This window comes from Lepidochelys kempii, chromosome 2, assembly GCF_965140265.1.
Source record: "Lepidochelys kempii isolate rLepKem1 chromosome 2, rLepKem1.hap2, whole genome shotgun sequence".
In the NCBI taxonomy this organism is placed as follows: domain Eukaryota; kingdom Metazoa; phylum Chordata; order Testudines; family Cheloniidae; genus Lepidochelys; species Lepidochelys kempii.
The window spans coordinates 228,249,954-228,276,489 of record NC_133257.1 but is presented as its reverse complement, the minus strand read 5'-3'; the positions used below and the strand labels follow the sequence as shown (position 1 = coordinate 228,276,489).

Below are 26,536 nucleotides of genomic sequence, written 5' to 3'. Positions count from 1 at the left end.
TTCGGCATGTCTGCTGTCATGCAGAGAGCCTTCTTAGTCATGGCTCATCTAAAAACTCCTTAAGGCAGGGACAGTGTCTTGTCCAGTGCAGTAAATCATAGCTGCTTTCAAGTGTGGAGGTTGGTACTCATTAAAAAAAGGATCCAGATACTTCCAGTGTAATGTGACAGGACTCTGGCGCACATTTAGATAGTTCTAAACCCCATGATATTAATTCTTGATTTAGATCATCAAGTTGGCTCTAACAGGAGATCCAACCATACGCTGGGGAGACAAATCCTACAACAGCATACTATTTTCCAATGGGACATTTGGTTCAAACTGTGATGTAAGTAAAATATGATTCCCTTTTTCCTAGCTTATTTACAGTGGGATCCTTTGTCAGTTTTTCCCCTTCCACAATGGAATATTTTTTTTACAGGTTTAAACTTGTTTTTCTTTAGTGAAGTTTCACATATAGGGCACCTTATCTGGCAAGCATCCCAGGATAGGTGCTGTACATTTCTGAAGAGGATATTGCAGTGCTTACTTTCAGAAATATTTTAATGAGGGATTCAGAGTAACAGCCGTGTTAGTCTATATTCACAAAAAGAAAAGGAGTACTTGTGGCACCTTAGAGACTAACCAATTTATTTGAGCATGAGCTTTCGTGAGCTACAGCTCACTTCATCGGATGCATACTGTGGAAACTGCAGAAGACATTATATACACAGAGACCATGAAACAATACCTCCTCCCACCCCACTCTCCTGCTGGTCTCTGTGTATATAATGTCTTCTGCAGTTTCCACAGTATGCATCCGATGAAGTGAGCTGTAGCTCACGAAAGCTCATGCTCAAATAAATTGGTTAGTCTCTAAGGTGCCACAAGTACTCCTTTTCTTTTAATGAGGGAGTTTCTTGAATTTGATCAATAGGAGTTCAAAGAGAAGGGAAATATCATGTAAAAAAATTTGTAAGTTAGTAGCTTTATTATTTGCTTGTATGACAGTAGTGCCCAAAACATGCTAAGCACTGCTCTCTCACATAGGAAGACGTTGTTTCTGCCCAGATCTGTGCCTTACCCGGTGTCTCTGCAGCCAGTCTATCTGGCTGCAGAGCTATCAAGAGAGTAGATAAATACTGGGGCTCTATCTGTGCAGATAGAAGGGCTAGAAGTGTAATCTCTTAATGAATTCTACACAACACAGGAAAACCTTCAGCATAATTAAGAAGGAATGGGGGTGGAAATAAGGAGGCTCGATCAACTTTTAGCTATGCAACCATCACAGTATATTGTCTCATGTGTTCTAGCATTCTCCTTTTGATGCCATGGCTATGATAGTCCTGTGCTCTTATGTTGATCAGAGGATTATTGAAAGTGAGGGAAGGTGGAAGGTATGTATCCATTAAGTTTCCATCCTTATTAATTAGCATTTCCTCTCTTACGGATATTGATTCCTCTTTTATTTAAAAAACAAAACAGGGATCGGATAAAGTACGGGACATCCCATGGCCAGAAGAACTTGTTTTCACGTTGAACCAGAATGTGCTAAATGACATTGGACATGCTAAAGAACGGTATTCTCAGCAGGTGAAGTTTCTCTATCTCTTAGTGATGACTGAGACTTTCATTTTTTCTAAACTTTAGTAGCTGGCCTTGCTCCAGGCCAGAGAACAAAGACCACTGGGACAGATTCAATCCTGAGGTAGCTCCACTGAAGCCAGGGGAGTTACATCGGGGTAAACCTGATCCATTGTTTTGTGAGGTGAATGTGCAGTTCATTATATTTGAACTGAAGCAGGTTGTGATTAGAGCAGTTGCTGAATTCTCCTATGGTAACAAATTTTTTATTTGCCAGGTATCTGACTTGCAGCTAGTGAATTATGCCTTTACATCCTTTGGCAAAGCACTGACCAAGAAGAAGGGACTTCATCCTGATACATTTGTTCAGCTTGGCCTCCAGCTGGCCTATTATAAACTTCATGGACAGTAAGAAAAGTTTATTACCCAGGCTAGCAATTAAATGTATAGTTGAACAAACTGACAAATCTGGGCAAATACAAAGGGCTTTGCATCCCATTTTATGTTTTACTGCAGCCACAGAAGAATGAAGAAATATGTCATTATAATGTTTTATTTAGTTATACAGGACCTGATCCTCTTCCACTGAAGTCAGCAGGATTTCTGCCATTGACTTCAAAAGGTGCAGGAGCAAGTCCTTTATGTCACGGTGTGGTAGGTGCTATACTGCAAGTACTGTAAGATGGAGGGCAGCCAGCCAGAGCTTTATTAACATTCCATAAAACATACACATAGGAAGTACTGGGTAAATGATAAGCAAAGACTTGGCCCACAAGGATCTATATTACCTCACTAAGTGAGAGACAGGGTGGGTGAAGTAATATCTTTTATTGGACCAACTTCTACTGGTGAGAGAGACAAATTTTTTGACTCACATAACTCTTTTTCAGGTCTGTGTAAGCTCAAAAGCTTGTCTCTCTCACTAACAGAGAAGTTAGTCCAGTAAAGGTATTATCTCACCCGCCTTGTGTCTCTAATATCCTGTGACCAACACAGCATACCTCACTAATTGCTCATTCCTATATAAGGGGATTTGGCCCAGGTGCAGATGAAAGCCTCATCTGTAGTCTATAATTAAACATCATTCTGTGGTGATAAATCTCTCTCTTCCAAAATCCCAATCCTGTAAAAAGCCTTAACAGACTCACTGTTGTCATCCTGTCCCCATCACCAACAAAGGCTCCCTGTAAAAGTTATAATGGCATAACGAAAAGATAGAGTACAACCAAGTTCCTGTCCTTGCACACTAGGCAGGTGGCTGAGGAAGGTTTTATTTTGTACTCCCAGCTAAAGGTTATTGGAGACTCTCTCTTTGCTGGTGATTATGTCCCTCCTTTACCCGTGCCTTTACTACCATCTGTTAGTATTTAAAATAGTTTAAAAGTGAGTCATCACAAAGCTGGCAAATAGTTGCCCGAGGGTGTCATCTGCAAAAAGGCACATTCCTGGCACAGGTCATTGAACACTGGGTTATATTAATTGCCCAACAAAAACAATCTGGGTAGGGACCCTTCTTAAACTTGTTTGTAGATGCCTCTTGTTACTAGTGGATTCTCCCAATCTGTGAGACTTGTGTGGGGCAGATGCCTTCTCTCCTTTAACTTTGATGGAAGAATACATAGGAAATTGAAGCTTGCTTACTTTCCACTCACCTACATAATGGGGTATGGAAGCCTTAGAATTTACAAAAAGCAGCTCATAAAACAGTCCAGATTTTTTTTATAATGGCATCTGAATTTTCTTAGTCCTAACTTGCCTCTTGAAAACTTCCTTATGGTTGAGTAATCTGTATTACATTTCAGACACTTAAAAGAAAATGAGTGGCTTACTCTTGCTTGTAATTGAGTGTAATGGGATAGAATATCTTTTATATGACATTTTTCCTTTAGAGAGGAGAAAAGATTTATCATTGTAGTGAGACACTCTGTCCTAATTTGCCTTCTTAGCCCAGGCTGCTGTTATGAAACTGCTATGACCAGACGTTTCTACCATGGACGCACAGAGACTATGAGACCATGTACAGTGGAAGCCGTGGAGTGGTGCAAATCCATGCTGGATCCATCTTGCAGTGTAAGTATTGAAAATCTGCTTTAGCTGTAATGTATTTAAAAGACTTGCCATCTTATCTACTTTAGATAAGAGAATATGCCATTAATTGCGTCAGTAACTGGAGAAGAAGTCATCTTCTGCTAGTTAATTCAAGTGGGGATGTCACCACCAGGGCTGGCTCTCAGAATTTTGCTATCTTAGGTGAACTGCAGTATATGACCCCACTTTATTTTTAATTTTAAATTTTATATTTGTTTGTAACTCAGCTTTATGTCATACCTCCCACACATGCAGCTCCCCCCCTCCCAATTAAGTGTGGTCAGTGCTATGCCAATTGCAGACTCATCACTGTGAGGCATGGAGTCTGGGAGGTGCACGTGCTCGTCTGTGTGTGTGAAATCTGCATGGGGAAGGTGCTGTCAGCAGGACTGATTCTAAAGTCTAAGAGTCTTTCATCTCCTGAATACTTGAGCTGGGGAGTTGACCTTTCTTCTCTTCTGTTTCCCCCGTCCCGTCCTCTCCCCAAGCTTCAAAAGGTTTAGCTTACCAGCAGAACCTGCTTCTCTCTCTCCCCAGGTGCAGGCTGTTACTGAAAGTTTTTCTCTGCTTCTCCCACTGCACCTGTCTGGGAGCCTGAGGAGATGAGCGGGGAAAGGATCTTGCAAGATGTGTTTACATATTTTAGAAAAAATCCAAAGCTTCTCTTCATGTTCTTCATCTTGGATACTGGGCTTACATAGCAGTGTTCCACCAAACCACATCTGTTTGATGCTTTGCTTTACTATCCTTATTTCTTCTCTCCTCTTCACTTCATTAGCTTCTTATCCATTTGTGCTGCTGCTTTAAAACTCTGACATTTAATGCCATCACTCAAATCTGACTTCCCCTTGTTTTCTTATCTTCCTCCCTGCTTTTCCGTTTGCTGTCTTCAATTATCTTCTTACAGTCAGACTCATACAGCCAATTAATATTGAACTTTGCTGTTTCTAGCACTGATCCCTTGGGATCTCTCTTCCTCTCCATTTTTCTGATTCCCTTCATCATTTTAAATTTCATCCCAGCTGCTGTCTCTTCTACTTCTGAATGCTGTTACTTTTGATGAACTTCATGGGACTTAAAGCACATGCTTATCTGCTTTGCTGAATAGGGTGCACTTAAATAGGTGCTTAAAAGTTAAACATGTGCTTAAGAGCTTTGCAAAAACAGAGCCTTACTATCTCATCCCTTCTTTTCCTTTCCTTGTAAGTTTAATAGTTTGTTGTTGCTAAGAGCCCATCAGTTATTGACCATTTCAGTTTGTATCCTTCTGTTACCATTATCCACCATATTTGCTCAAAGGGGCTTCATAAATAAATAAATGGAATGTAGCATCAGAGTAGAAACAGATCTTAGGTTTAGTGTTTGGAGCAGTTTGCTGACAACCGTGCCACCTCTAACTTATATTTTTGCTTACATTGCCAGGAGAATAGACTAACTAGTAGAATTTCTCTCTCTAAAATCTGTGGTTAAACATAATCAAAACTCTTGTACTTTTAAAACCATGATGATGGGGCAACAACACTAATTGGCAAACAAACAAACCTATAGCTAGCTAGAGGAAGGAGAGAGCATGATCAATGAAAAATTCTTTCCTGACCCCTGGCTGGCTTAACTTTACCCTTACACTTATTATCCAACCCATGAGAGAGTGTACAAAACAACATGTACTTACTAACTGAATAACAGAAAGCTGCAGCAGCCATTTGCAAACTAACCCGGTCAGGGCTACAGCTGTTTGCCTTTGCCAAATTTAAAGGGCCAGCTCCAGAAAATGCATGCTGGGGGAAAAGTTCTTACAAATGGGCAATTCTGCACTGGGAAGAGTAAGTAAAGACCAGAGAAATGCAGTTGGGGTACTTATCACTAGAGTCAAACAGTGTTTAGAGTGTTTTTGCAGTTGCTCACCCCATCGCATTGTCAAAAGCTTTCAGAAAGACCTGGTATATTGACCCTAATTTTTCTCATCTGTCTAAACCAATAATTGTTGGAAAACTAATTAGATTATTCTGAAGTTACTCTCCTCTCACAAATCCGTGCTGTCTCACTCCTGAACTGAACTTTTTCAAATGCATTTTTAAAGTGTAATTTCTAGCTTTTCTTTATATAGTTGTTAAAGATACATATCTGTCATTTTCAGCCTCTTTCCTAGAACCCTCTCTTGCAAACATTTGAACTGTTTTCCAGTCACATGACACCTGTCTTGTATGAAAAGATTTTCTAAAAGTAACTGAACAGTTCCAGCTCCTTGACTTACTCCTAATTTCATATAATCCATGAAAGTAACCCCTCATTTTACATGACAGCTAAATAGCTGTTCCATTGTTTCAATAAACTCAGTTTTTTCCAGTCTTTTCTCATTAATACTCAGAAGTACATCAGTCAGCAAGTTCAAAATAAACAAAAAGAAGTACTTCTTCACACAACACGCAATCCATCTGTGAAACTAGTTAAGTTCCTGGAGGATAGGTCCATCAATGGCTATTAGCCAGGATGGGCTGGGATTCAACCCCATGCTCTGAATGTTCCTAGCCTCTGTTTTCAAGGAACTGGAAGTAGGCAGCAGAGGATGATCACTTAGTGATTGCCTGTTCTGTTCATCCCCTCTGGGGCACCTGACACTGGCTGCTGTCACAAGACAGGATACTGGGCTAGATGGACCATTGGTCTGACCCAGTATGGCCGTTCTTATGGATGCATTGCCAATATTCTGCTGATGCAAAGAAGTCATTATTTTTCAATAACCAAGTTAACCTTGCTTTGCTATCATATTAATGGGCCCATTGGTTCTCTTATTTTTCTGTCCTCTGATATAATTTGATAGTATTCTTTCTCAAAACACTGAATGCATCCAATGAAGTGAGCTGTAGCTCACGCAAGCTTATGCTCAAATAAATTTGTTAGTCTGTAAGGTGCCACAAGTACTCCTTTTCTTTTTTCTCAAAACACTTTTTAAAATCTCTAGCTATTTGTTCTTACTCCTCTCTGTTCTTCTTTCAGTAAATTCCTTCTACTAATGCTGTTGTCTTTTGCCCCCTGTATTTTATTATATTTCTGTATTTACTCATTGTTAACTACAACAGCTTAGGCCTGGATCCTGCAATCTGATCCTCCATTGACATTAACAGAGCTTTGCCTAGGCAGATTGAGTTGGGACCTAGCAGTGAGCCAGTCTATCTGACAATCTTTAATAACGTAATAAAGCTAAGAGCTTCCCTAGTGCTCATCCATTTAAAAGCTCAGTCTACTCCCCTTTTAATCTGTAACACTCAGCTTTATGGCAGCTCTTTTCAGTGTCTCACTAACCTGGACAGCGACACCTCTGGGCTAGATTCACAAGGGGGACTAGAGCACTGCAACGCTCCAAACTCCAATTTAGGCGTCCAGGCTCCCTCTACAGTGTGTGAAGAGAGCTAGGTGCCGAAAAAATTGATTCACAGGTGCTAGCATGCTTAGCTGAGCACTGCATAAACTAGCCAGTAGGGAATGCTGAGGTGAGGGCTGTGGCCTATACACCGCTCCTCAAAGGGAGTTGTGTGCCAGTCTCTGCTTGGGATTCAGCCATGAATTCTCTCCTGGAGTTAGGCACCTAGGCTAGATCAGCCCTTTCCGAAGAACAGTGGTGCCCCTCTTCCCCCATGCCCAGTGGTTAAGGCACTTACCAAGATGTGGATTTGGATCCTGGGTTTGGATCCCTGCTGTGCCTGACCTGAACCCAGTTTTTCCATCTCCTAGGTGAGTGCCCCTAGCACTGGGCTGTGGCTTTCTCAGTGTCTCCTGTTGAAGCTATTCCACTTGTATGAAAGACTTAAATATTTAGTGGAGCAGGGACTGGAACGTGGAACCACCAGGCTGTAGAATCATTCTCTGTCTCTCAGGCCCAATGATAGTGGAACAGCTTCAACAGCAGAAATTGGGAGACCACTGCAGACTAACCCACTGCCCAGTGGTTAGGGCACTCATGTGGGAGAACTGGGTTCAAGTCCCTGCTCTGAATCAGCTGGGAGCTGGGATTTGAACCCGGGTTCCCTATGTGCTGGATGAGTACTCTAACTATGGGGTATCATGCGGGAGGGGCACCATCAGTGTAATTTTGTGCGGAGTCGGCTACGGTAGGCGTGCTATAAGGTGGTCTCTGAGCATGCCTATGGGATTGGGCCCCCAGGCGAGATAAGCAAGGGAATGCATAGTCAGGGCCATACAGAGGTTTTTGGTGCTTGAGGCAAAATCTGAAACTGAGTCCTCCCCACCCTTCCAAAAAAATTACCACTGCGAGTGGTGGTTGTGAGGGGTTTGGAGACCAAGCACTCCCCCACAGTGGCAACTTGGCTCCTGTCCCATGGGGTTGGGCCTGGCTCCTCTCTCTGGGCATTGCAACCTGGCGCATGGGGTCACAGCACCTCTCAGGTTTGGCCAGGCTCCCCCTCCGTCTAAGGACTTCACTGATGGAAACTTAGGTGCTTATAGGATTAGGCAGCAGCTGAACAGTGGTTTTGTGAATGCCAGTGGCAGCCATATATTGGACTTAGCTGCCTGCTACTTTGGTGCTTAAGCCCTCCTTGTGCATCTAGTTGCTACGTGTGTTTAATTTAAGAGCAATGAAGTGAGACACTTCAGTATTTCCGAATGGCTTTCTCTTTTCACTTTGCAATTTCCACATGCAGTTCCATGTCTGTGAAATGCAGTCATGTTTGCTACTGTCTGATGTATTTCTAAGTTGGTGCTAGTGTAGGAAAGCCATTGTATTTAATCTCTTTAGTTTAAAGTGACCATTTTCAATTCCTTCAGTTTCTGTCATTTGTGGGGAAAAAGAGAGAAAGGGCTTAAGGTTTAGAAAACTGTTCTGCACAGAAGGTGACTGGCTAAGACCTAGGAAACAAATTATCAAGAACTCATGTGCAAGAAACAGCGTTCAAGAAAAAAATAAATCACAGGGAATTTGAAAAAATGAGAGAGACATAAGGCACAAATGTAGCTTTTCCATGCTCCTACATTTTTGTCTCTTCTTAAGCTCTAAAGCTTGTGGAAGGAAGGAACTTGCTTATCTGTGTCTCTTGGTGTAATATTCAACTGGGTTGGTTTTGTTTTTCTTATTTAACACAGTCTCATAAACGGCAGCAACAGATGCTAAAGGCATTTGCAAAGCACAACAAGATGATGAAAGAGTGCGAGAATGGAAAAGGTATTTTCTTTCTAACGACTAATTTTCTCTTGTGCCTGAAAAAGGAGTTTTACTTTGTGCTAATATGATTTCTCTGGCTCCTTACTGGGTCAGTCTGAATAATCTAAGACCACCCACGGGAACAGAAATATCTTGAATTTCTGCTGGGAGCCCCTGCCTTTTTATATCCCTTGGCATTTCCTTCTAGCTTACGTGTTGCCTCTCTTCTCCCTGCAAGGGGGAGTGGTGCCTGGGTGGGGTGGGGTGGAGGAGAGCAAGAGCGAGGGTCCTAATCATGGACGTTTAAGCGACTCCAGTGCCCTGGGGCTAGATCTACAAAGGGACTTAAGCACCTAACTGCCATGGAGGTGCCTGAATCCAAGATTTAGATCCTCAAAACCCAGCTCAGCTGCTGCCTAACCCTGTAAGTGCCTAAGTTCTGTGGTAAACTCTCCCGGGTGCCTGAAAATCCACTGCTGGGCATGCACACAGCTGCCTAAATCCTGACGCCATCAGCCTGCTCAGCACCTAAGCCCTGGTGGGACGCTCAAACTAGCTGTGCCCCCAGCCTAGCTCATGACCTGATCTGGTTGGCATGCTCAGAGGCCACCTTAGAGCATGCCTACCAGGTCAAGACCCACACAGAATATAGAAGAGGAGCAGCTGATGGTGCTGGCCTGAGGCTAGGCACCTAACTTCCATTAAGGGCACGGCTTGGGCAGTATCCCAGTCTCCTCAGTATTTCCTACAGGTTAGCTTAAGTGACTACATGCTCAGCAGCAATAATTTTTAGTTTTCTTAGCCAGGCACCAAGCCTGAAAAGCCACCCAGACCTAGCAGAAGCCCAAAGTAGATTTCTGGGGTGTGTGCAGCACAATAGGTTTTGCCTAGTCTGAAATCTCATCCTTTCTAGATACAGCCTTTCAGTAGCCCAGCTTGCGGGCTCTTGATAGTCTTTTCCATCTGTATGATGGACTCAACTAGAGTGCTGTGGCCTTCAAAGCATCCATTGCTAGATGGATGAAGGGAGTGTCAGAACAGATCATGTGCAGAAAAGCATGTCTGTGCTCTCGATCATTTGGGCCCGTTCCCAGATGGTACTGGTTGCCTCCTGGCGTGATAGGGGAGATGTTTCTCAAGGGAGCTGGATGGGGCTAGTAATGAGGTAAACTCTTTGTATTTTATCTCCATTGTAGGCTGAATGCAAAGGCCTCTTTGGACACCACATTTTGGAGATGGCTTCAGGGTGCTTCAGTCTGGATCCCTTTCTTTTTAGGACTCTCCCATGATCTGTTCTGGGTCCAGCATTTGAAATTCCCATTGTCCAGACCAGGAAGAACTAGACATTTCTCTCAGTGATGACGTTTCTTGTTTGTCTTGACAGGATTTGACCGTCATCTTCTGGGTCTCCTACTTATAGCAAAAGAGGAAGGACTCCCTGTGCCAGAACTCTTCACAGACCCTGCATTCACTAGAAGGTAATTATTAGTCTTGTCCTATTTGCAAGTCAAACCTCTGGGTGGTGATGGGTTTATCACATTTGCCTTCATCTTGCCAATCTCTTGATCCCAATAATGATGTATTTCTTAGCTCCACTTTTTAATACTAATTTAAATCAAACAATTTGCTTTTTTTTACTTTACAGTGGGGGAGGTGGAAATTTTGTGCTTTCCACTAGCCTGGTTGGCTACACTAACATTGGTGGAGCTGCTGTCCCCATGATACATCATGGCTATGGCTTTTTCTATAGAATCAGAGATGACAGGTAAGGATATATTCTTACCTTCTTGGGCCTGGCATCACTCAGAAGAAAACTGTAAAGCTGTTATCTGAACTTCCCCATTTTTACGTTGCCCGATTGTATCAGTATCACAAAGGTAAAGGCTAATAGGAGGGAGAGAGAGAGAGAATATCCAGAATCTTAAAGCTAGTTGCAGTAAAGGAAGATATTGGACAACAAATGTAAGTGATTAAAGTTAGGTACCTAAATCCATCTCAACATCTAAACTACAGTGGCCTGATTTTCAGAATTGCTGAATACCTGCATGTCCTACTGAAGTCAGTGGGAGCTCTGGATGTTTTGATGCTTTGAAAATCAATACAATGTTATTTAGGTGCCCAATTTAGACACCCGTGTTTCAAAATTTCAGCGAATAATTTTACAGTTTGTGTGGGGATGATGTGCATAAAGTTCATGATCTAAAATAACTAGTTAACCTTTGTACTGATAGAATTGTTGTGACCTGCACTGCCTGGAAATCATGCCCAGAGACCGATGCAGAAATGCTGTGTAAGAACTTGTTCCAGTCTCTTCAGGACATGATACAACTAATGGCCACAGCCCATCTGTAGAGTTGATAGTGACATTACTGTGCCTTCACATATTGTGCATTATTGTATGTGGCACTTGCTAAATGAAATGCTTGTCACAAAGAGCATTAAACTCTATGTAGAACACTTAATGATACTTCAGCACAGACGCTAAGCAGAACTAATGCAAAACCTGTCCATTTTAAGAGATTTACTGCAGCAGCAATGCAAGTTTCTTTTAAGAATAATATATCCATTTGCACCAACAATGCAAACTATGGCAAATGATCAGTGTAGAACTATGCAATATTAAACAATGCCTCAACAATGCAAATGTATCAGACTATCATGATTTTTGGAAACTGGAGAATTTGTGATGGCTTGTTTTTATAATCTTCCTAATGGTAGCTGATAAAGTATGTGATAATCCGGTGAAGTTTATTTCTGTGGTGCACTTATTCTGTAGTTCAGAGTAACCATTCCAGTGCTAACACATGATGATGCTTTTGCAATGGACATTGGTGACAGTTTTTATGATTTTTCATTTGTGAAAGAATCAAGGAGAAATATTAGAACAATAGACTCTTCAAGTTATGATTTTTATTATTAGCTGTCTTCCATTTTCACCATTGGGATGATTTCAAATCAAGAGCTTATTCGTGAATAAAGACTAGTTTCTCAGGTGAAGACTGAGGGCACTATAGTTTGAAAAATACTTTTAATTTCAAGATGGTTCCTTTTCAAAATAAAGAGACAAAACTAGGATGGCTACTTGCAAGTTTCCAATGGATGACATACTTGTGATGAAATAACTACAAATATCACTGCTGCTCCACAGAAATAAAGTGCAAATTTAGAGCTGGCACTAAGTATAGTCTGATAAAACTCTCAGGATTTTAAGCCTTCTTTGGATTTTAAAGAAGACTTTTGTTTGATAAACTTTGTAATTTCTTCTTTTAGAAATAAAACAGTCCAAAAAGTTCGTTTCATGTCGGTTGATTTGTTTATATCTATACTGCTTGATGCATTTCAACCAAACTTTCTAAAAGGGGAGTTTCTTGTGTACAGAGGATGAAACAGACTTAGCAGAGATTCTAAAATCCCCACTGTTTGCCCTTCTGGAGGTATTAGGGCCCTTGGAGAAGTCAGGAATTATTATTGTTTGTATTACAGTAGAGCAACTAGAATTCTCACTGAGATCAAAACCTCATTGTGCTAGGTACCATATTACAAAGCTGCAGTTAGCATCACTTTAGTTAACATTGACACTAACTTACTCTTTAATAGCCAATTTTTTCTAAGTGCTCTAAAATAAACATTAGAAGAGACTATCCCTGCTCTGAGGAGTTAGTCAAAACAGACAAAATGGTTGTGTAGAAAGCGAGGTGTATGACTTGCCAAAGTTTATACAGCAGATCAACAATCAGGCATGAGCAGAACCCAGGTCCTTCTTACATTCAGTTCAGTGCCTATTCGTTAGACCACTGTGATATGTTCATACCCATATGTTGTTTGCAAGCAGACACTACAATTGCTAGAATACTTGGTGTAACAGATTGAGTGTTTATCCCGGTCAAATTGTAAACTTCATGTTTTGTGAATCTATTTTGTGATTGTAACCTTTACTGCAACTGTTATTGGACTGTAACTTCCATACTGGGTTAAGAAATCCAGGTGGTGTTGAAAACCAATCTAATCTTGACAAGATCAGGCTGTTGTAGACGTTCTGTGCTCATGCTAGATTATGGGACACCTCAAAAGGGTAAACAGTGAGAGCCATCAATGTTGAATGGCTTTTCCTTTCTGGAAAAATGGGTTTCTATCAGCAAGGCCATTGACTTTGACTATCTATACAAGTTGGGGGAGGTGTGGGGAATGAAGCTGGGAACTTCACCAGCCAAAACACATGGATAGAAATGGGATAGAGACAATTTTGAAAAGGTAGCTGCTTTGCTAACAAAAGACCATACCCTTCACACCTGTAAGCAGAACTTGCTGGAGAGAGTGACGGCAGCAGATTATCTGCCTGAGGACGCTGACCAGAACCAGGACTCCCAGCCAGGGTCAGATTGGACCAGGGGGATTGCGTTCAGGACTGTTTGTTGATTTCCATAGATCTGTAATTTGCTTGTGCTTTTAAATTCAAGAATAAAGTGGTTGTGGTTAAGAATTCCTTTGCTAAGCCTGTGTTCATTGCTTTGCTGCCAGGTTGTCCCTGAAAACTAGAAAACCAGAGCACTCAGAAGGCAACAGGAGGCTTGGGAGAGCTGGGGCACTGGTTCTGAGGTTTAGGTGGCCAGATTGCAGTCCCCCTGTCCAGGAAGAGTGACATATACAAGGTCTGTACCAGGCAGTGTGCCGGAGAGATCCAGAGCTAGGAACAGTGATCAGTCACTACCCAACCCAGGGGGGCTTAGAAGCACATAGGATTTAGGAGTCAGATCCATTCACAACAAACTTGTGTCCATCCAGAGGGAAACAGGGCCAGGTTGTGACAACAGGTTAAGACAGCGACAGAGCTAATAACAGAACTCTTAGTGGCTGGAGCTGCCGGCCTAAATGTTTAGATTATAAAATAATTGAGGACTTTGGTATATGCTTAGCTCAGTGTTTCTTGGATTTCCAGGGTTTAACAGGACCTCTTCTGTTTACAGGCCTTTCCTAAAACAAAGATACTAAGACTGATTGGTAATACTGTAATTTGTAAAGTACTGAAACAAATGTACCATCACACTTCAGAAACATGGCACTGCCTTTAATTCATGTTTCATAGTTCAGCTTGAACATTAACTAGAGCAGTTTTATTTTTTTCATAGTTTGGGTCACGACCCAGTACTGGATTGCAGCATGTAAAGCACTGGATCACCTTCCTCAGTGACCCAGTGGCTCTGGTCAGCATCGCCGACCGGGATGTTAAAAGTCCCGGCGGCAGTGCTGCCTAACTAAGGCAGGTTAGGGCCTACCTGCTCTGACACTGTACTGTGCCCTGGATGCAGCCAGCAGGGGGGCCACAGGGATCTGTGTGTTGCACCAGCTCTGCACTCCCATTGGCCGGGAACCAGCCAATGGGAGCTGGGGGGAGCAGTGCCTGCAGGCAAGAGCCATGGAGAGCCACTTGTGCACCTCCACTTAGGAGCCGGACATGTTGCTGGCTGCTTCTGGGGCGCAGCGCAGTCTGCGGTGCCGGGACAGGTGGGAACCTGCCTCCCTCACCCCGGCTGTGCTGTTGACCAGGAGCCGCTGGAGGTAAACCCGCCCCACAATCCCCTGCCCCAGCCTTGAGCCTGCCCCCCCCAACCCAGAACCTCTTCCTGCAGCCCAAACCCCTCAGCCCCAGCCCAAACCCCCTCCTTCACCATTTATCCCTGGCCCCACCCTGCAGCCCACACCCCAACCATTTGCCCTTCAACTGGATCCCCAGAAAAAAAAAGTTTGAAAACTACTGAACTAAGAATAGTAGACACCTCTTTCAGCCAAGAGTTGCTGATGTGTTCCTTGTTCTACAATCCTTCCATTCTGGATTACTGCTATCTTGTCAGCATTCTGGACAGTGGACAGGTGATGAGCTATTACAATACAGGTGCAACCTTGTCTTGCTTTATCCAGTGCTTCTTGGACAACCTGTTCAATTACCAAAGCAGAACATACTTGACAAATAAATTAAAAATGTAGTGCAAAGAAACCCCATACAACTGTCGGTAAGTGAGGTATCTAATCTGATATTTTACAATTTAATTAAAATATACCAGTGAGAAATGTGAGGCTGGATAGCTCAATGGGATGAATGTATAGCTTCCTGGTTTAAATCTAGCCTGTGTTGATGATGAGTGAGAGCTGTTAATATTGATGAATGTTTGAACTTTTGAACTAATGTGGTTGTCTCTGGCCAATTGCTAGTGCATAGGTGTCCATGTCACCAAAATCATCATCACAGCTTGCACCCTTGTTGGCAGTCTTGGCAGAGTGACCAAGTATTGTAGGGTCACAGCAACTGACCAAACCTCAGTGGTTCCTCTAGGACAGTTTTAAGAAGTGATGGAAAGCTTGCATTGCCATTGTTCTAAGGAAGTCAGGCTGATATCTTTCACAAGCATTAAGTTCACCTTAAAACAACATAGAAACCTGTCTTGACAGCAGTGGGCCACATCTCAATATTGCCAACTCCAAGTGGTCAAAAATCTTGATCATGAGATTTTTCAGTAATATTGGGAGGTTTTTTGTCAGGAGGTTTCTGAGCATTTAGGGTGCACTTGGTCACATTTTCAAGCTGTTCTCCCCACCCATGGAAGCTAGAAGCTTTTTTTTTTTCTCCTTTTTCTTTTTTTCTAAAAATATGACAGCTGAATTTTCACATAATTGCATGATTCCAGAAGCTGGACCTTAAAAGATCAAGAACAAATACTGAAAGATTTGCAATACAATTGTGAGAGTTGAAAACATCAAATCTTTCCTGGCAAACAAATATTACTTGTTGGGTGTATTATGCAGAGAGCATTTGGGGGGTGGCAAAAGTTTCCACACCTCTCCTACCGTACCAGACTCATGACCTACAAAACTCCTCCTATTTTAGTCCCAGGAATTGTGCGGTGTACCCAATTGCATTGTCTTCACCACAAAGGGGAAAATGACTAAAATAGGGGTTACAAGTGAAAATGTAGGGCTTGTCTACATGGGGAAATTTATACTGGTATATTTATATCAGAGTTATATTGGTACAACTCACCATGTGGACACATTTATTCTGGAATAAGAATGCTTTATTCTGTTTTATCTTATACAGTTCCCAAAGTGACATTTCTAGCCTTCTTTCAAGCTATTTTTTTTTCCCATACAGAAGTTAAAAAAATAAATTTCTCAATTAGAACTCTGAAGTTGTGTACCCATTGAGAATAGATTAGAAAAGTTTGCATTATGCTTATGCTCACTGTGGCTTAATGCAAAATTAACATCTCCAAGGATGTTAGTGCCTCACCCTTCGTTAAGAAATTCCCTGTTGTTTTACGTGAGTAACTCAGAAACATGGCACGTCTTGTGATGATTGTTTTTCTTAAAGCCCAAGCTCCTGGAGAAAAGTGATTAAGATGAGATTCTCACAGAGTTGTTTGGTTTAGTTTGGCTTTTTTTAAATGAGAGTGTCTGGCCTTCATTGCTGGGAAAAAAAAGCTTGAAAATGAGACCCAAATGCATCGTAAAGGCACAAAAATAGGAAAGCAAACAAAAAGAACCTGGAATTTATTTTAAATCATGATTTTTAAGCCAATCTCATGATTTAGGGGGACGCCTGACTCATGATTTTGGGTTGGTAATAACTGTACCTCATTGGCCAAATTGTACTGATGATGCCACAAGCAATTCAGTGTATCAAGAGCTATAGCAGATTTGATTGGCAGCCATGATCATTCTTGGGAAGTATGGAAAAAAGGAAGCAAAGAGTACAGTGAAAAAAAGAATTGTCAAAACAGACTTAAAATTTCACAGAAATAAACGTGGCAGAGCTGCCCAGTCTCCCGGATTACACAGGAGACTCCTGATTTCTAGCACCTTCTCCCATACTCCACAGTAGCTGCTTCAATTTCCTGATTCAATTCTCAGATCCACTACTCTGATTAGAATTCTGGAGGACTGTAGCTACAGAGATACTTTCTATAGTACTAGCCCGAACCTGCTGGCTGCCATAGAGATATATAGACATGGGCACTGTGTAGTTTGTCACTCTAGCCATTCTTCTGTGGGGAAAGGAGTAGGGTTGGGGATGATGCTCTAGGACTCCATGATTGGAGGAGTGTTGTGACCTGAACAGAACGTTGCTGATATTAGGGTGAGCATACACCCTAATATCAGCATGTTCCGAGGCTCTGATTGTGCTTCTGGGGAGTCTAAGGGACGTGTCTTGGGGAAGCACAACAGCAGCCCTGAGAGGTGCTGCAGCTTCTCCTCCTCACTGCTCATGTGGCTGGTGGAGTGGGGGGCTGTGAACGTAGAGTAAAGCTTGGTTCATTCAATCCACACTAATGCAAACTCTGGTTGGAGGGCATAGTAATGTGGGATACACACTACATCTTGCTGCTTAATTTAGAACATCTGAAGAAAAAAAATGTTGCTTTAGATGTTCTGAGATCATCTTGTTACAATATTTCATTATATAGCTTCAGGAAATTGCAGGTCTAGGGACAGATTCTTCACAATGGAATTTAAAGGTGACCTGTAAAAGTTGGGCTTTTTTGGGGGGGGGCGGGGTATTTCTTGCGACTGTATAAGGAAGACCTGCTCTCTTTTTTGTTGTTGTAATCTTAGAAATATCTGAAAGTCAAGTCTTCTTGGATTGCCAGGTTTAGCAAGGATCCCTAGGATTACTTCAGTTTAGATCGTCAGTTTTCTGAGCCCTTAACTGAATCCTTAACAAAGATTGTTTGAATGTTTGAGAAAAATAGGGGGTAACAAAAAACAAAAAAAATATTTTAAGAAGTCAATTAAAAGCGCTTCCCTCCTCTGTTACTCAGATTTCACTTAAAACCTTCTAGTTCTCCGCTTGTCTAGAGTCTTCCAGAAAAAAACAACAACAGGGTAAACAAGACTTGAATTTCTAATGTTATAAATAAGTATGGAAAAAACCCAAACCTTTAGATATTTTTACATCCCAGAGAAGCATAAAAGGTCACAACCCATTTTTATTTTCCTTACGAAACAAAGGTTTAACTTACATTTGGTAGAGATTCAATGAAGGAATATATGTTGGCTGCTGTGGTTGCCTTTACAATATCGTCATGTAATACCTCCCTGCTGTTATTTCCATATGCAATGTTCTCAGCAATACAGCAAACAAATAGGATTGGTTCTTGTGAGACTATACCAATCTGAGCTCTAAGCCATTGGATAGTTAATACCTTTGCATTTTGGCCATCCAGCAGCTAAAAAGTAAGAATATTTAAATTTCAGATGCAGTGAGGCTTTGGCTTACATGAAAAATATCACAGTATCAACTTTTCCATTCTGTATAGCAAATATTACCAATTCTTTGCAAAATATACAATGATTTTGGTGGCTTCAGTTTATCTGTAAGGCCATCTCCTCAAAGAAGGCAATTCAAATCTCCAATCCCACTTCCTTAGACTAGCTTTCCAATCATGAGCTTTATTCTTGCTAACACTTTGCATATTAATTAAAAAAAAAAGATACACAAAGCAAACCCTACAAAACAGAGTAAAATTACAGCCTTTGGGCAAGGGAAAGTTACAGCAGAATAAGCTATGGTCTGAATGTAAGCCACTTTAGTTATACCGTCATAACGCCCCACGTGGACACACAGTGGCTTTTTATGGTTTAGCTTAAACCCCTTCCAAAGCCACACAAGCTGAACTGCAAAAAGGCACTCAGTGTTCACACAGGCAGTTACACCAGTTTAACTATACTAGTATAAAACTTTCCCATGTAGTCAAGCTCTTAGCTTTGGGGCAGGGTGCTTTATAAATAATAGCCAGTTTGAAAAAGTTCCCTTTGACACAGAGGGGTATAACAGTCTTTATTAGATATAGCAATTTTGTATGGTCACTGAAAGCTGATGATAGACATCTAAAATACTCATTACCTACATCAAAGTGCCAAAAAAATCAAAATACCAAAATCTGATAAAATTCCAGAGCATCATGGTGGTAAACAATAGTGCTGTCATAAAAATTAATATAAAAGTGCTTTATAAATGTTAAGTAGGTAGTGTGAGGCTTTTTGTTCACCTTGCATTTATTCCAAACCCAGATTATTGTAAGCATTTAGGAAGCATCCATCCTGATGGTATCTGATGTGAAAGTAGAATGAATTATATTGAAATTATAATTCATTAAAGAAATGCTGCTTGAAAGGTTTGTTGAAATATAGTTGTCAGGAAGAGAAACATTAAGGAGCGTGAGATAATGGGTCGTCAAACTAATTAACTTAGAGCTCCTACTGAGCTAGGAGACTGGTAAATGTTGGTATGCAAATAAGATATGTATGTATATTTGTCAGTTTCTGCTTCCTTTTGTCTCCTATGTTAAACTGGCTTTGGCTTATCCGTATAAATAAGTTAGCTTGAGCTTTTGCAGGGGGCTCACATATATCTGGGTGCATTGGCAAAGCGCTTTGCTAATAAACAGAGTGGTCTGACAAAGTCCGTGAGTCTTGAATCTGACTTAGACACTGGGTTAAATGGCTCTTTAAAAGTAAGAGGATCAAAAACACCATACTTCCCTGCTGCCCATAGTTTTAAGACACAGGATGGAGATGGATTTATATTGGGATAGTGTAAATGGGACAGGGTGCTATCCTCAGCGCCTGCTTGGGTTCTTCCAATCAATTACTCAAACCAAATTACTTAAAACAACCCCCCCCCCCCACCATTACCACTCTTTTCACAGAGTGCAATCACTTCTTTGGTCTCTTTTCACACAGGGTCAGGGTCCATATAAGAGCCCAGGCAGGCTTCAGCCTGCCCACATTCAGGAGGCCTGAGCCCTTCTCCCGGTACTTGACTCTCTCCTCAAGGCAGGAACCCTCAGCCGTCCTCCTGGAGCTGGGTTGTACATCAGGCCAGCTGCAGGGCCTCAGCCAGCTTCTCCTTTAGCTGCCTCCCCACCCCCAGTCTTTTCACATTTAGGCTTTCAAGATTCAGCAGGCAGGCTCCTCCTGCTGGTGTGTCTCTTGCTATGAGGTAGAAGGCAGCACGTATGCTGATCCCCTTCCTAAAGCTCATCACTACTGGCCGTGAGAGAGAGGGGAGCCTTGCCCTGCCCACTCTTCAAAGCTCCTTGTCCAGGTTCCATAAAGAAAGAAGTAATCGTGTTTTCCCTCCCAAATCCTACCAATTCCTGAGGCCACTTCCTCTCTACCAATAGCTGCTATTTCCTAGGCCTTTGCATGCAACAGACCTCCAAAATCTTAAGGTGCCATACCATGAGAGAAGGATGGGCTGACCCATAGGCCCAACTAATCTTAAAGGGACAGACTACCCCGGTCACAAAAGAAGTATCTGCATTACTAATTAAACATTTATGGATTTTTAATAATTCATTAGCCATATCCAAATCCCACTGAATTAAATGGGAGTCTTTCCACTGACTTCAGTCGACTTTGGATGAAGCCCTGGTTGCAATTTTCATTCATAGATTGTGTTTCCACACTTCCCCTGTCATTTTGAGGTAAGGAAGATTTTGCACTCTGCCTACCGTTGCTATGATTATATATACAGAACCCTAAAAATTCACTAGTGCCTCCCCTTAATCTTCACAAACAATTCAAAAAATCACCTATTACATTCTATTATATTAACAAGAATGGGATAGATACGTTAACATTTAATCAGGTTCTCACAAGGAATCACTTACCATTTCTTCACCAAGAGGATCATAGAATCTCTCAAGCAATAGAATAACAGTGCTATTTCCACAGGCACTGCTGCCTATGAGCACCAGGGTCTGTCCCTTTTCTACATTAATATTCAAGCCTTGAAGCACTTGAACATCTGGTCAAGTTGGATAGTTAAACATCACTTCTTTGAATGCTATGTTGCCACCAAATAGTTCCTATAATTGAAATAGTAACATCTGATCAATTTTTAGGAGAATTCTGACAGAGCATAAAACAATGTACAGAGAACTAGCAATGGGCCCAATCCTGCTCCCATTTAAATCAATGTGAGTTTTGCCATTTGAGTTCAGTACCACCATGATCTTGGCCGTTTTGTGAGTTTCAAAAATTAACAGAGTAAAAAAACTAGTTTGGAAACACTGAAATTTTTGCTAGTTCTACTTCACACCAGTTTTAACATAAAGCCAATTTTTCAAAAGTAATGGTGATTTTGGGTGCCCAGCTTCAGATCCCCTTAAAGGGTTTGATTACCAGAGGGTGGGTGTTCAACACTTTCTGTAAGTTAGGCCCCTTTAAGAGTCTCAAGTTAAGCACTAAATATCAATAGTCACTTCTGATGTTCTTGATCTGCATACAAAAGCAATCCTGCTTTAAAGTTTTTTTTCAAATTAAATTACAGTACAATTATCATTACTGTATATGCAGACAGACAATCAGCATGTCAAACCCGTGATTCCTGGTAAACGTTAACAGAATTTTTCTGACACTTCATTATCATTATTTAAAAATTAGATATGTTATTTAGATGGTAAGTTCCTTGGAGCAAAGTCTTGCCCATCTTTGTCTGCAATGCTATGTACCCATTTGTCTTTGTATAAATAATATTTTGAAAGGTTATCTTCCTGTCTGCCTCTTTGAGTGATGCTTGGCTTGATTCATTGTACTTACCTGTGGCTAAGATAAAACAGTAGTATGTATTATTAGCATCTTGCATACAAATTGAATCCAAAACATTTTACAGGGTTAATACAGGCTTGGATTGTATTTCCAATGTCCATGCATGGATCTTCTCCTCCTGCATGGAAAGGGAATCAGCTGCCTCTAGAGCATTGTTCCATTTCACTGGACTTTGCAGAGGGCTCTCCATAAGGAAACATGAGGAAGGAATGAGCAGTAAGTACAGTTAAGAAGAGGAAGTTACTCACCTTATGCAGTAATGATGATTCTTCAAGATGTGTCCCCCCTATGGGTGCTCCACTGTAGGTGTGTGCATCCCTGTGCTGCTGATCAGAGAACTTTGGTGGCAGTGTCCATTCAGACCGCACATGCACTGCTCCTCGCCTGCCACAAGGTTAGCCAGCATGCACGGGCAACCCTCCTCAGTTCCTTCTCTTGGCAGAATCAATGCCAAGAACTCCAAAGTTGAGGGGAGGAGGGTGGGTTGTGGAGCACCCATAGGGGCACACATCTCGAAGAACCATCGTAACTGCACAAGGTGAGTAACTTCCTCCTATGGGTGCTCCACTGTAGGTGACTCCTGATCAGTGCCCACCCCTAGAGGCTGGGGCTTTGGAGTCAAGTCCGTTATAGATTATATCACTATGGCACCAAATCTGGCATGTGCAGCCTAGTCCCCAAGGATGGCATAATGTTCTGCAAAGGTATGTGCCGATACCCAGGTAGCTGCTCTGCAGATTTCTAATACAGGGATATCCTTGGAGAAGGCGATGGAAGAGGAGACTTAGAATGCATGCATATTGAAGATGGGGGTGCAATGTTACACATCTGGTAACAGAGCTTGATACAGCTTGAGACCTATTTGGAGAGTCTTTGAGCTGAAATCGCTGTATGTTTTGACCTACAGTAACTCCTCGCTTAACATTGTAGTAATGTTCCTGAAAAATGCTACTTTAAGCAAAATGATGTTAACTGAATCCAATTTCCCATAAGAATTAATGTAAATGGGCGGTGGTGGTTAAGTTCTAGGGAAAAAATTTTTGCTAGACAAAAGACATTATATATACACGCACACACACAGTATAAGTTTTAAACAAACAATTTAATACTGTACACAGCAATGATGATTGTGAAGCTTGGTTGAGGTGGTGGAGTCAGAGGGTGAGATATTTCCCAGGGAATGCCTTGGTGCTAAATGATGAACTAACACTCAGCTGAGCCCTCAAGGGTTAACACATTGTTAATGTAGCCTCATACTCTATAAGGCAGCACGAATGGAGGGAGGAGACACAATAGATGCATGGCAGTGGCTGCAAACATTCCCTGCAGAAACTGAACATGATGATGAACCCATGCTATCCCACTGGAGTACACCACTCCCTCCACTTTCCAAAGTGCCAGGTGGTGCATGGATGTGTGAGACAGAGAGACACCGTGTGTGTGCATGTGTCATACAGGGAAGGGTAACCACCTTTCTGTATACAGTGCTATAAAATCCCTCCTGGCCAGAGGCAAAATCCTTTCACTTGTAAAGGGTTAAGAAGCTAAGGTAACCTCGCTGGCACCTGACCCAAAATGGCCCATGAGGGGACAAGATTCTTTCAAATCTGGACAGGGGCGGGGGGGAAGGCTTGTCTGTCTGTGTGATAACTTTGCCGGGAACAGATCAAGGATGCAAGCCTTCCAACTCCTGTAAAGTTAGTAAGTAATCTAGCTAGAAAATGTATTAGATTTTCTTTTGTTTTTTTGGCTTGTGAAATTTGCTGTGCTGGAGGGAATGTGTATTCCTGTTTTTATGTCTTTTTGTAACTTCAGGTTTTGCCTAAAGGGATTCTCTGTGTTCTGAATCTGACTACCCTGTAAAGTATTTACCATCCTGATTTGAGAGGTGATTCTTTTACCAAACAAACAAATAAAATAAATTCGTCTTTTAAAAACCTGATTGATTTTTCATTGTTCTTAAGGTCCAAGGGTTTGGGTTTGTGTTTACCTGTACCAATTGGTGAGGATATTATCATCAAGCCTTCCCCAGGAAAGAGGGTGTAGGGGAATAGGACTTCAAGTGGTCCTTTCCCTGGTCTTTGTCTAAATCACTTGGTGGTGGCAGCATACTGTTCAAGGACAAGGCAAAGTTTGCACCTTGGGGAAGTTTTAACCTAAGCTGGTAAGAATAAGCTTAGGGGGTCTTTCATGCAGGTCTCCACATCTGTACCCTAGAGTTCAGAGTGGGGAAGGAACCAGAATGTGTGAGACAGACACACATTGCCGCTTTAAGTATGCTGACTCCACTCTAAGTACACTGCCTTTTTAAGTATATCAGCAAGTTGAGACAGCAGCTGCTGCCAGCAAGCTCCCTCCGTTCTGAGCCCTGTCGTGTTCCCCACCCCCGCACACTCCCCACTGCTCTGTGGAGATGCGGTACAGGAGCCGGGGGAGGGTGACATCCTGACATCAGCATCCCTCTTTCCCCCAACCCTGATGCATAGCAAGCAGGAGGCTCCCGGGAGAGGGCAGAAGCAACACAGGGCAGTGGGGGAGGGACACCTGAACTGCCCAGCACTTGATAGCCTGCTGGGTGGCTGCCACACAGGGAACTTAGGGGAGCTGATAGGGAGGCTGCCAGCCCACCCTGGTTCCAAGCCCCTACCAGCTAGCTCCAATGGGCTGCTCATCCTGCAAGCAGTGGACAAAGCAGGTGGCTTCCAAACAACGTCATAAGGGAGCATTGCACATGTTCTCTAATAGATCAGCAATGAAATGACGTTAACTGAGACAACATTAAGTGAGGAGTTACTGTATCTGAAACAGAGAGAAAGAGTCTCTGAGATTTTCTGAAAGCTCTTGTTCTGTCCAAATAGAAGGCCAAGGCTCTCCTCATGTCAAGCATATGGAGGATGGTTTCCCTATTATCCTGATGAGGTTTGGGATAAAAGGTTGGAAATTGAATAAGTTGATTTATATGAAAAGCGGAAGTCACCTTAGGAGTGAATTTTGGATATGGTCTAAAAGTGACTTTGTTGGGGAAGAACACAATGAAGGGGGGACGTGCCAGCAGGGCCGCTATCTCCACCATTATCTCCGCAAGAAGGATAGGGATCAGGAACACCATCTTCACTGAAAGGTGAGTTAATGAACAAGTGGCCATGGGTTCAAATGGTGGTCTAGTCAGTCCTTTGAACACTAGGTTGAGATCCCATTGAGGAGTGGGAAGTCTGGGTTGGGGAAGGAGGATCGCTATGCCTTTCAAACTTCTCATCTGACCATGAAGAGGTAAGATTGAATATCCTTCTACTTGCTGGTGGAAGGTTGCAGTTGCTGCTAGGTGAACCTTTAGCGAGCAAATAGAGAGACCCGATTTCTTGAGAATCAATAGGTAGTCCAGGACTACTGGTAGGGTGATGCTTTTGGGCTGACACCAGATTTGAAATCTTTTCCATTTTTGTAGGTAGGTAAGACGAGTAGCTCCTTTTCTACTGTGTAATAACATCTCCTGTACTTCTTCAGAGCAAGATTTCTCTATGTGCTGGAACCACTAGGGAGCCAGGCTTTGAGTCGAAGAATCCACAGATTGGGAAGGAGTGTGTGTCTCTCGTTCTGCGATAGCAGGTATGGAGTTATCAGAAGAGTAATCGGTGGACATAGTGTCAGTTGTGACAGGTTAGGGTGCCACATCTGCCTGGGCCAGGTGGGAACAAGGTGGGATGTTTGCTTTCTCTCTTTTCACTTTCAATAGGACTTTCAGTATTAGAGGGAATGGGGGGAAAGGTGTAAAGAAGACCCTTGTCCCATGGGAAGAGGAAAGCATCCCCCATGGAGCATTGTCCAATCCCCACTCTGGAGCAGTACTGAAGACAGTTTTTGTTCTTGTGGCACTCCTTTTCTTTTTGCGAATACAGACTAACACGGCTGTTACTCTGAAACCAGTTTTTGTTCTGGTAAGTAACGATCAGGTCTACTGTCGGTGTCCCTCATTGCTGGAATATGTCGTGTAGGACATCGAATTTATTTCCCATTCGTGGTAGAGTGGGAACTTGCAGCTGAGGTTGTCCACTGTTGTGTTGTGTACGCCCAGCAGGTAGGCTGCTGATATTATCACATTGTGGGAAATGTACCTGTTCTTCTTCACGTGCTTGTTCACATTGATTCCAATCAGGTGTGCACGCGCCACGTGCATGGTCATCAGAAACTTTTTCCCTTAGCAGCTCCTGTCGGAATGGCTAGGGAACCCCTGGAGTGGTGCCTTTATGGCGCTCAATATATGAACCTGCCGACTTGACCCTCCTTCAGTTCCTTCTTACCATCCATGGCAGCGTTGGAACAGTCTCTTGCTTGCTTCACAAGTGCTCCCTTAGCCTAGATACTTGTTCTTCTTGGTTTATTGTTTTGTAGTTGTAGTATTAGCATAGTTATAGTTAGTTATTATAGAGGGTGTGAGCAGGATAGTTCCCATCTCCTCACCCCTTTCGGGGCTCTGGGGCATGCCACAAGCCCAAGGCTTTAAGCCTATGCCAAATAGTGATCCCCAACAACTTGTCTGAGGTGTCTGGGGAAAGTACATTGGTCCGAGCGCTGCAAGATCTGCAGGGCGTTTAAACCCAGGACCAACAAGGAGTGGGATTTCTGTTTGAGGCAGCTGCTCAGGGAATCCGCACTTTGCCCAGTGCCTGCGAACCACCATGGCTTGGGACTGAGCGCCTCAGTGCGGAGCACTCCACTGTCAGTTCACAATTCGGTGCTGAGGAAGGACTCTACTGCAGGAGACCCTCGGCACCAGCAATTCTCAGCACCACAACAAGGCGCAGCACCCTGGCAATGCTCCATTTCTCCAGTGCCTCACAAGTGCAAAAAGCCTGAGAGCGGATGCTCCCCTCACAGAGCTCCCAGACTGCCAGGGGACACTTCGCAGAACCCATGCAACGATCCAGCTCCAAGGCAGCAAGAGTCGGCGCTGTCGACTCCGGCACCACAGAAGGCACTGTCAAAGGCAGTGCCAGGTGGAGGTATTGGAGCCACCCTCCACCCCAGACGCTTTTGAGGCCGCAAGGGAGCTCCTAGAGATGACTGCAGCCCAGCCCCCGGTCATCAGGGACAAGTCTCCAGTTCTGGTGAGACCAGCACCAT

The 26,536-nt window shown here is 42.7% G+C and overlaps 2 protein-coding genes across 5 annotated transcripts in view; one reads left to right on the top strand and one right to left on the bottom strand.

Moving 5' to 3' along the window:
* CROT (carnitine O-octanoyltransferase) overlaps positions 1-13,291 on the top strand; it is a 35,510-nt gene extending 22,219 nt beyond the window's left edge. Inside the window, exons 9-17 of one of the 2 annotated variants that reach the window (XM_073334087.1) lie at positions 227-328; positions 1,293-1,376; positions 1,465-1,572; positions 1,841-1,971; positions 3,510-3,633; positions 8,752-8,830; positions 10,194-10,287; positions 10,455-10,574; positions 11,041-13,291. In XM_073334087.1, the coding sequence (XP_073190188.1) occupies positions 227-328; positions 1,293-1,376; positions 1,465-1,572; positions 1,841-1,971; positions 3,510-3,633; positions 8,752-8,830; positions 10,194-10,287; positions 10,455-10,574; positions 11,041-11,161 (963 nt within the window). In that variant the 3' untranslated portion in view covers positions 11,162-13,291. Of the gene's footprint in view, positions 1-226; positions 329-1,292; positions 1,377-1,464; positions 1,573-1,840; positions 1,972-3,509; positions 3,634-8,751; positions 8,831-10,193; positions 10,288-10,454; positions 10,575-11,040 lie in introns of those variants that run through there. The other variant, XR_012157567.1, reaches the window with a different exon arrangement.
* The window catches only part of OLAH (oleoyl-ACP hydrolase), a 111,349-nt gene that overhangs the window by 77,651 nt on the left and 7,162 nt on the right, over positions 1-26,536 (bottom strand). For 2 of the 3 annotated variants that reach the window (XM_073334092.1, XM_073334094.1), the window contains exons 2-4: positions 20,476-20,673; positions 17,821-18,027; positions 14,584-14,740 (exon numbers count right to left, since the gene is read on the bottom strand). In XM_073334092.1, coding sequence (XP_073190193.1) covers positions 14,584-14,740; positions 17,821-18,027; positions 20,476-20,478 — 367 coding nt within the window. In that variant the 5' untranslated portion in view covers positions 20,479-20,673. Of the gene's footprint in view, positions 1-14,583; positions 14,741-17,820; positions 18,028-20,475; positions 20,674-26,536 lie in introns of those variants that run through there. The other variant, XM_073334093.1, reaches the window with a different exon arrangement.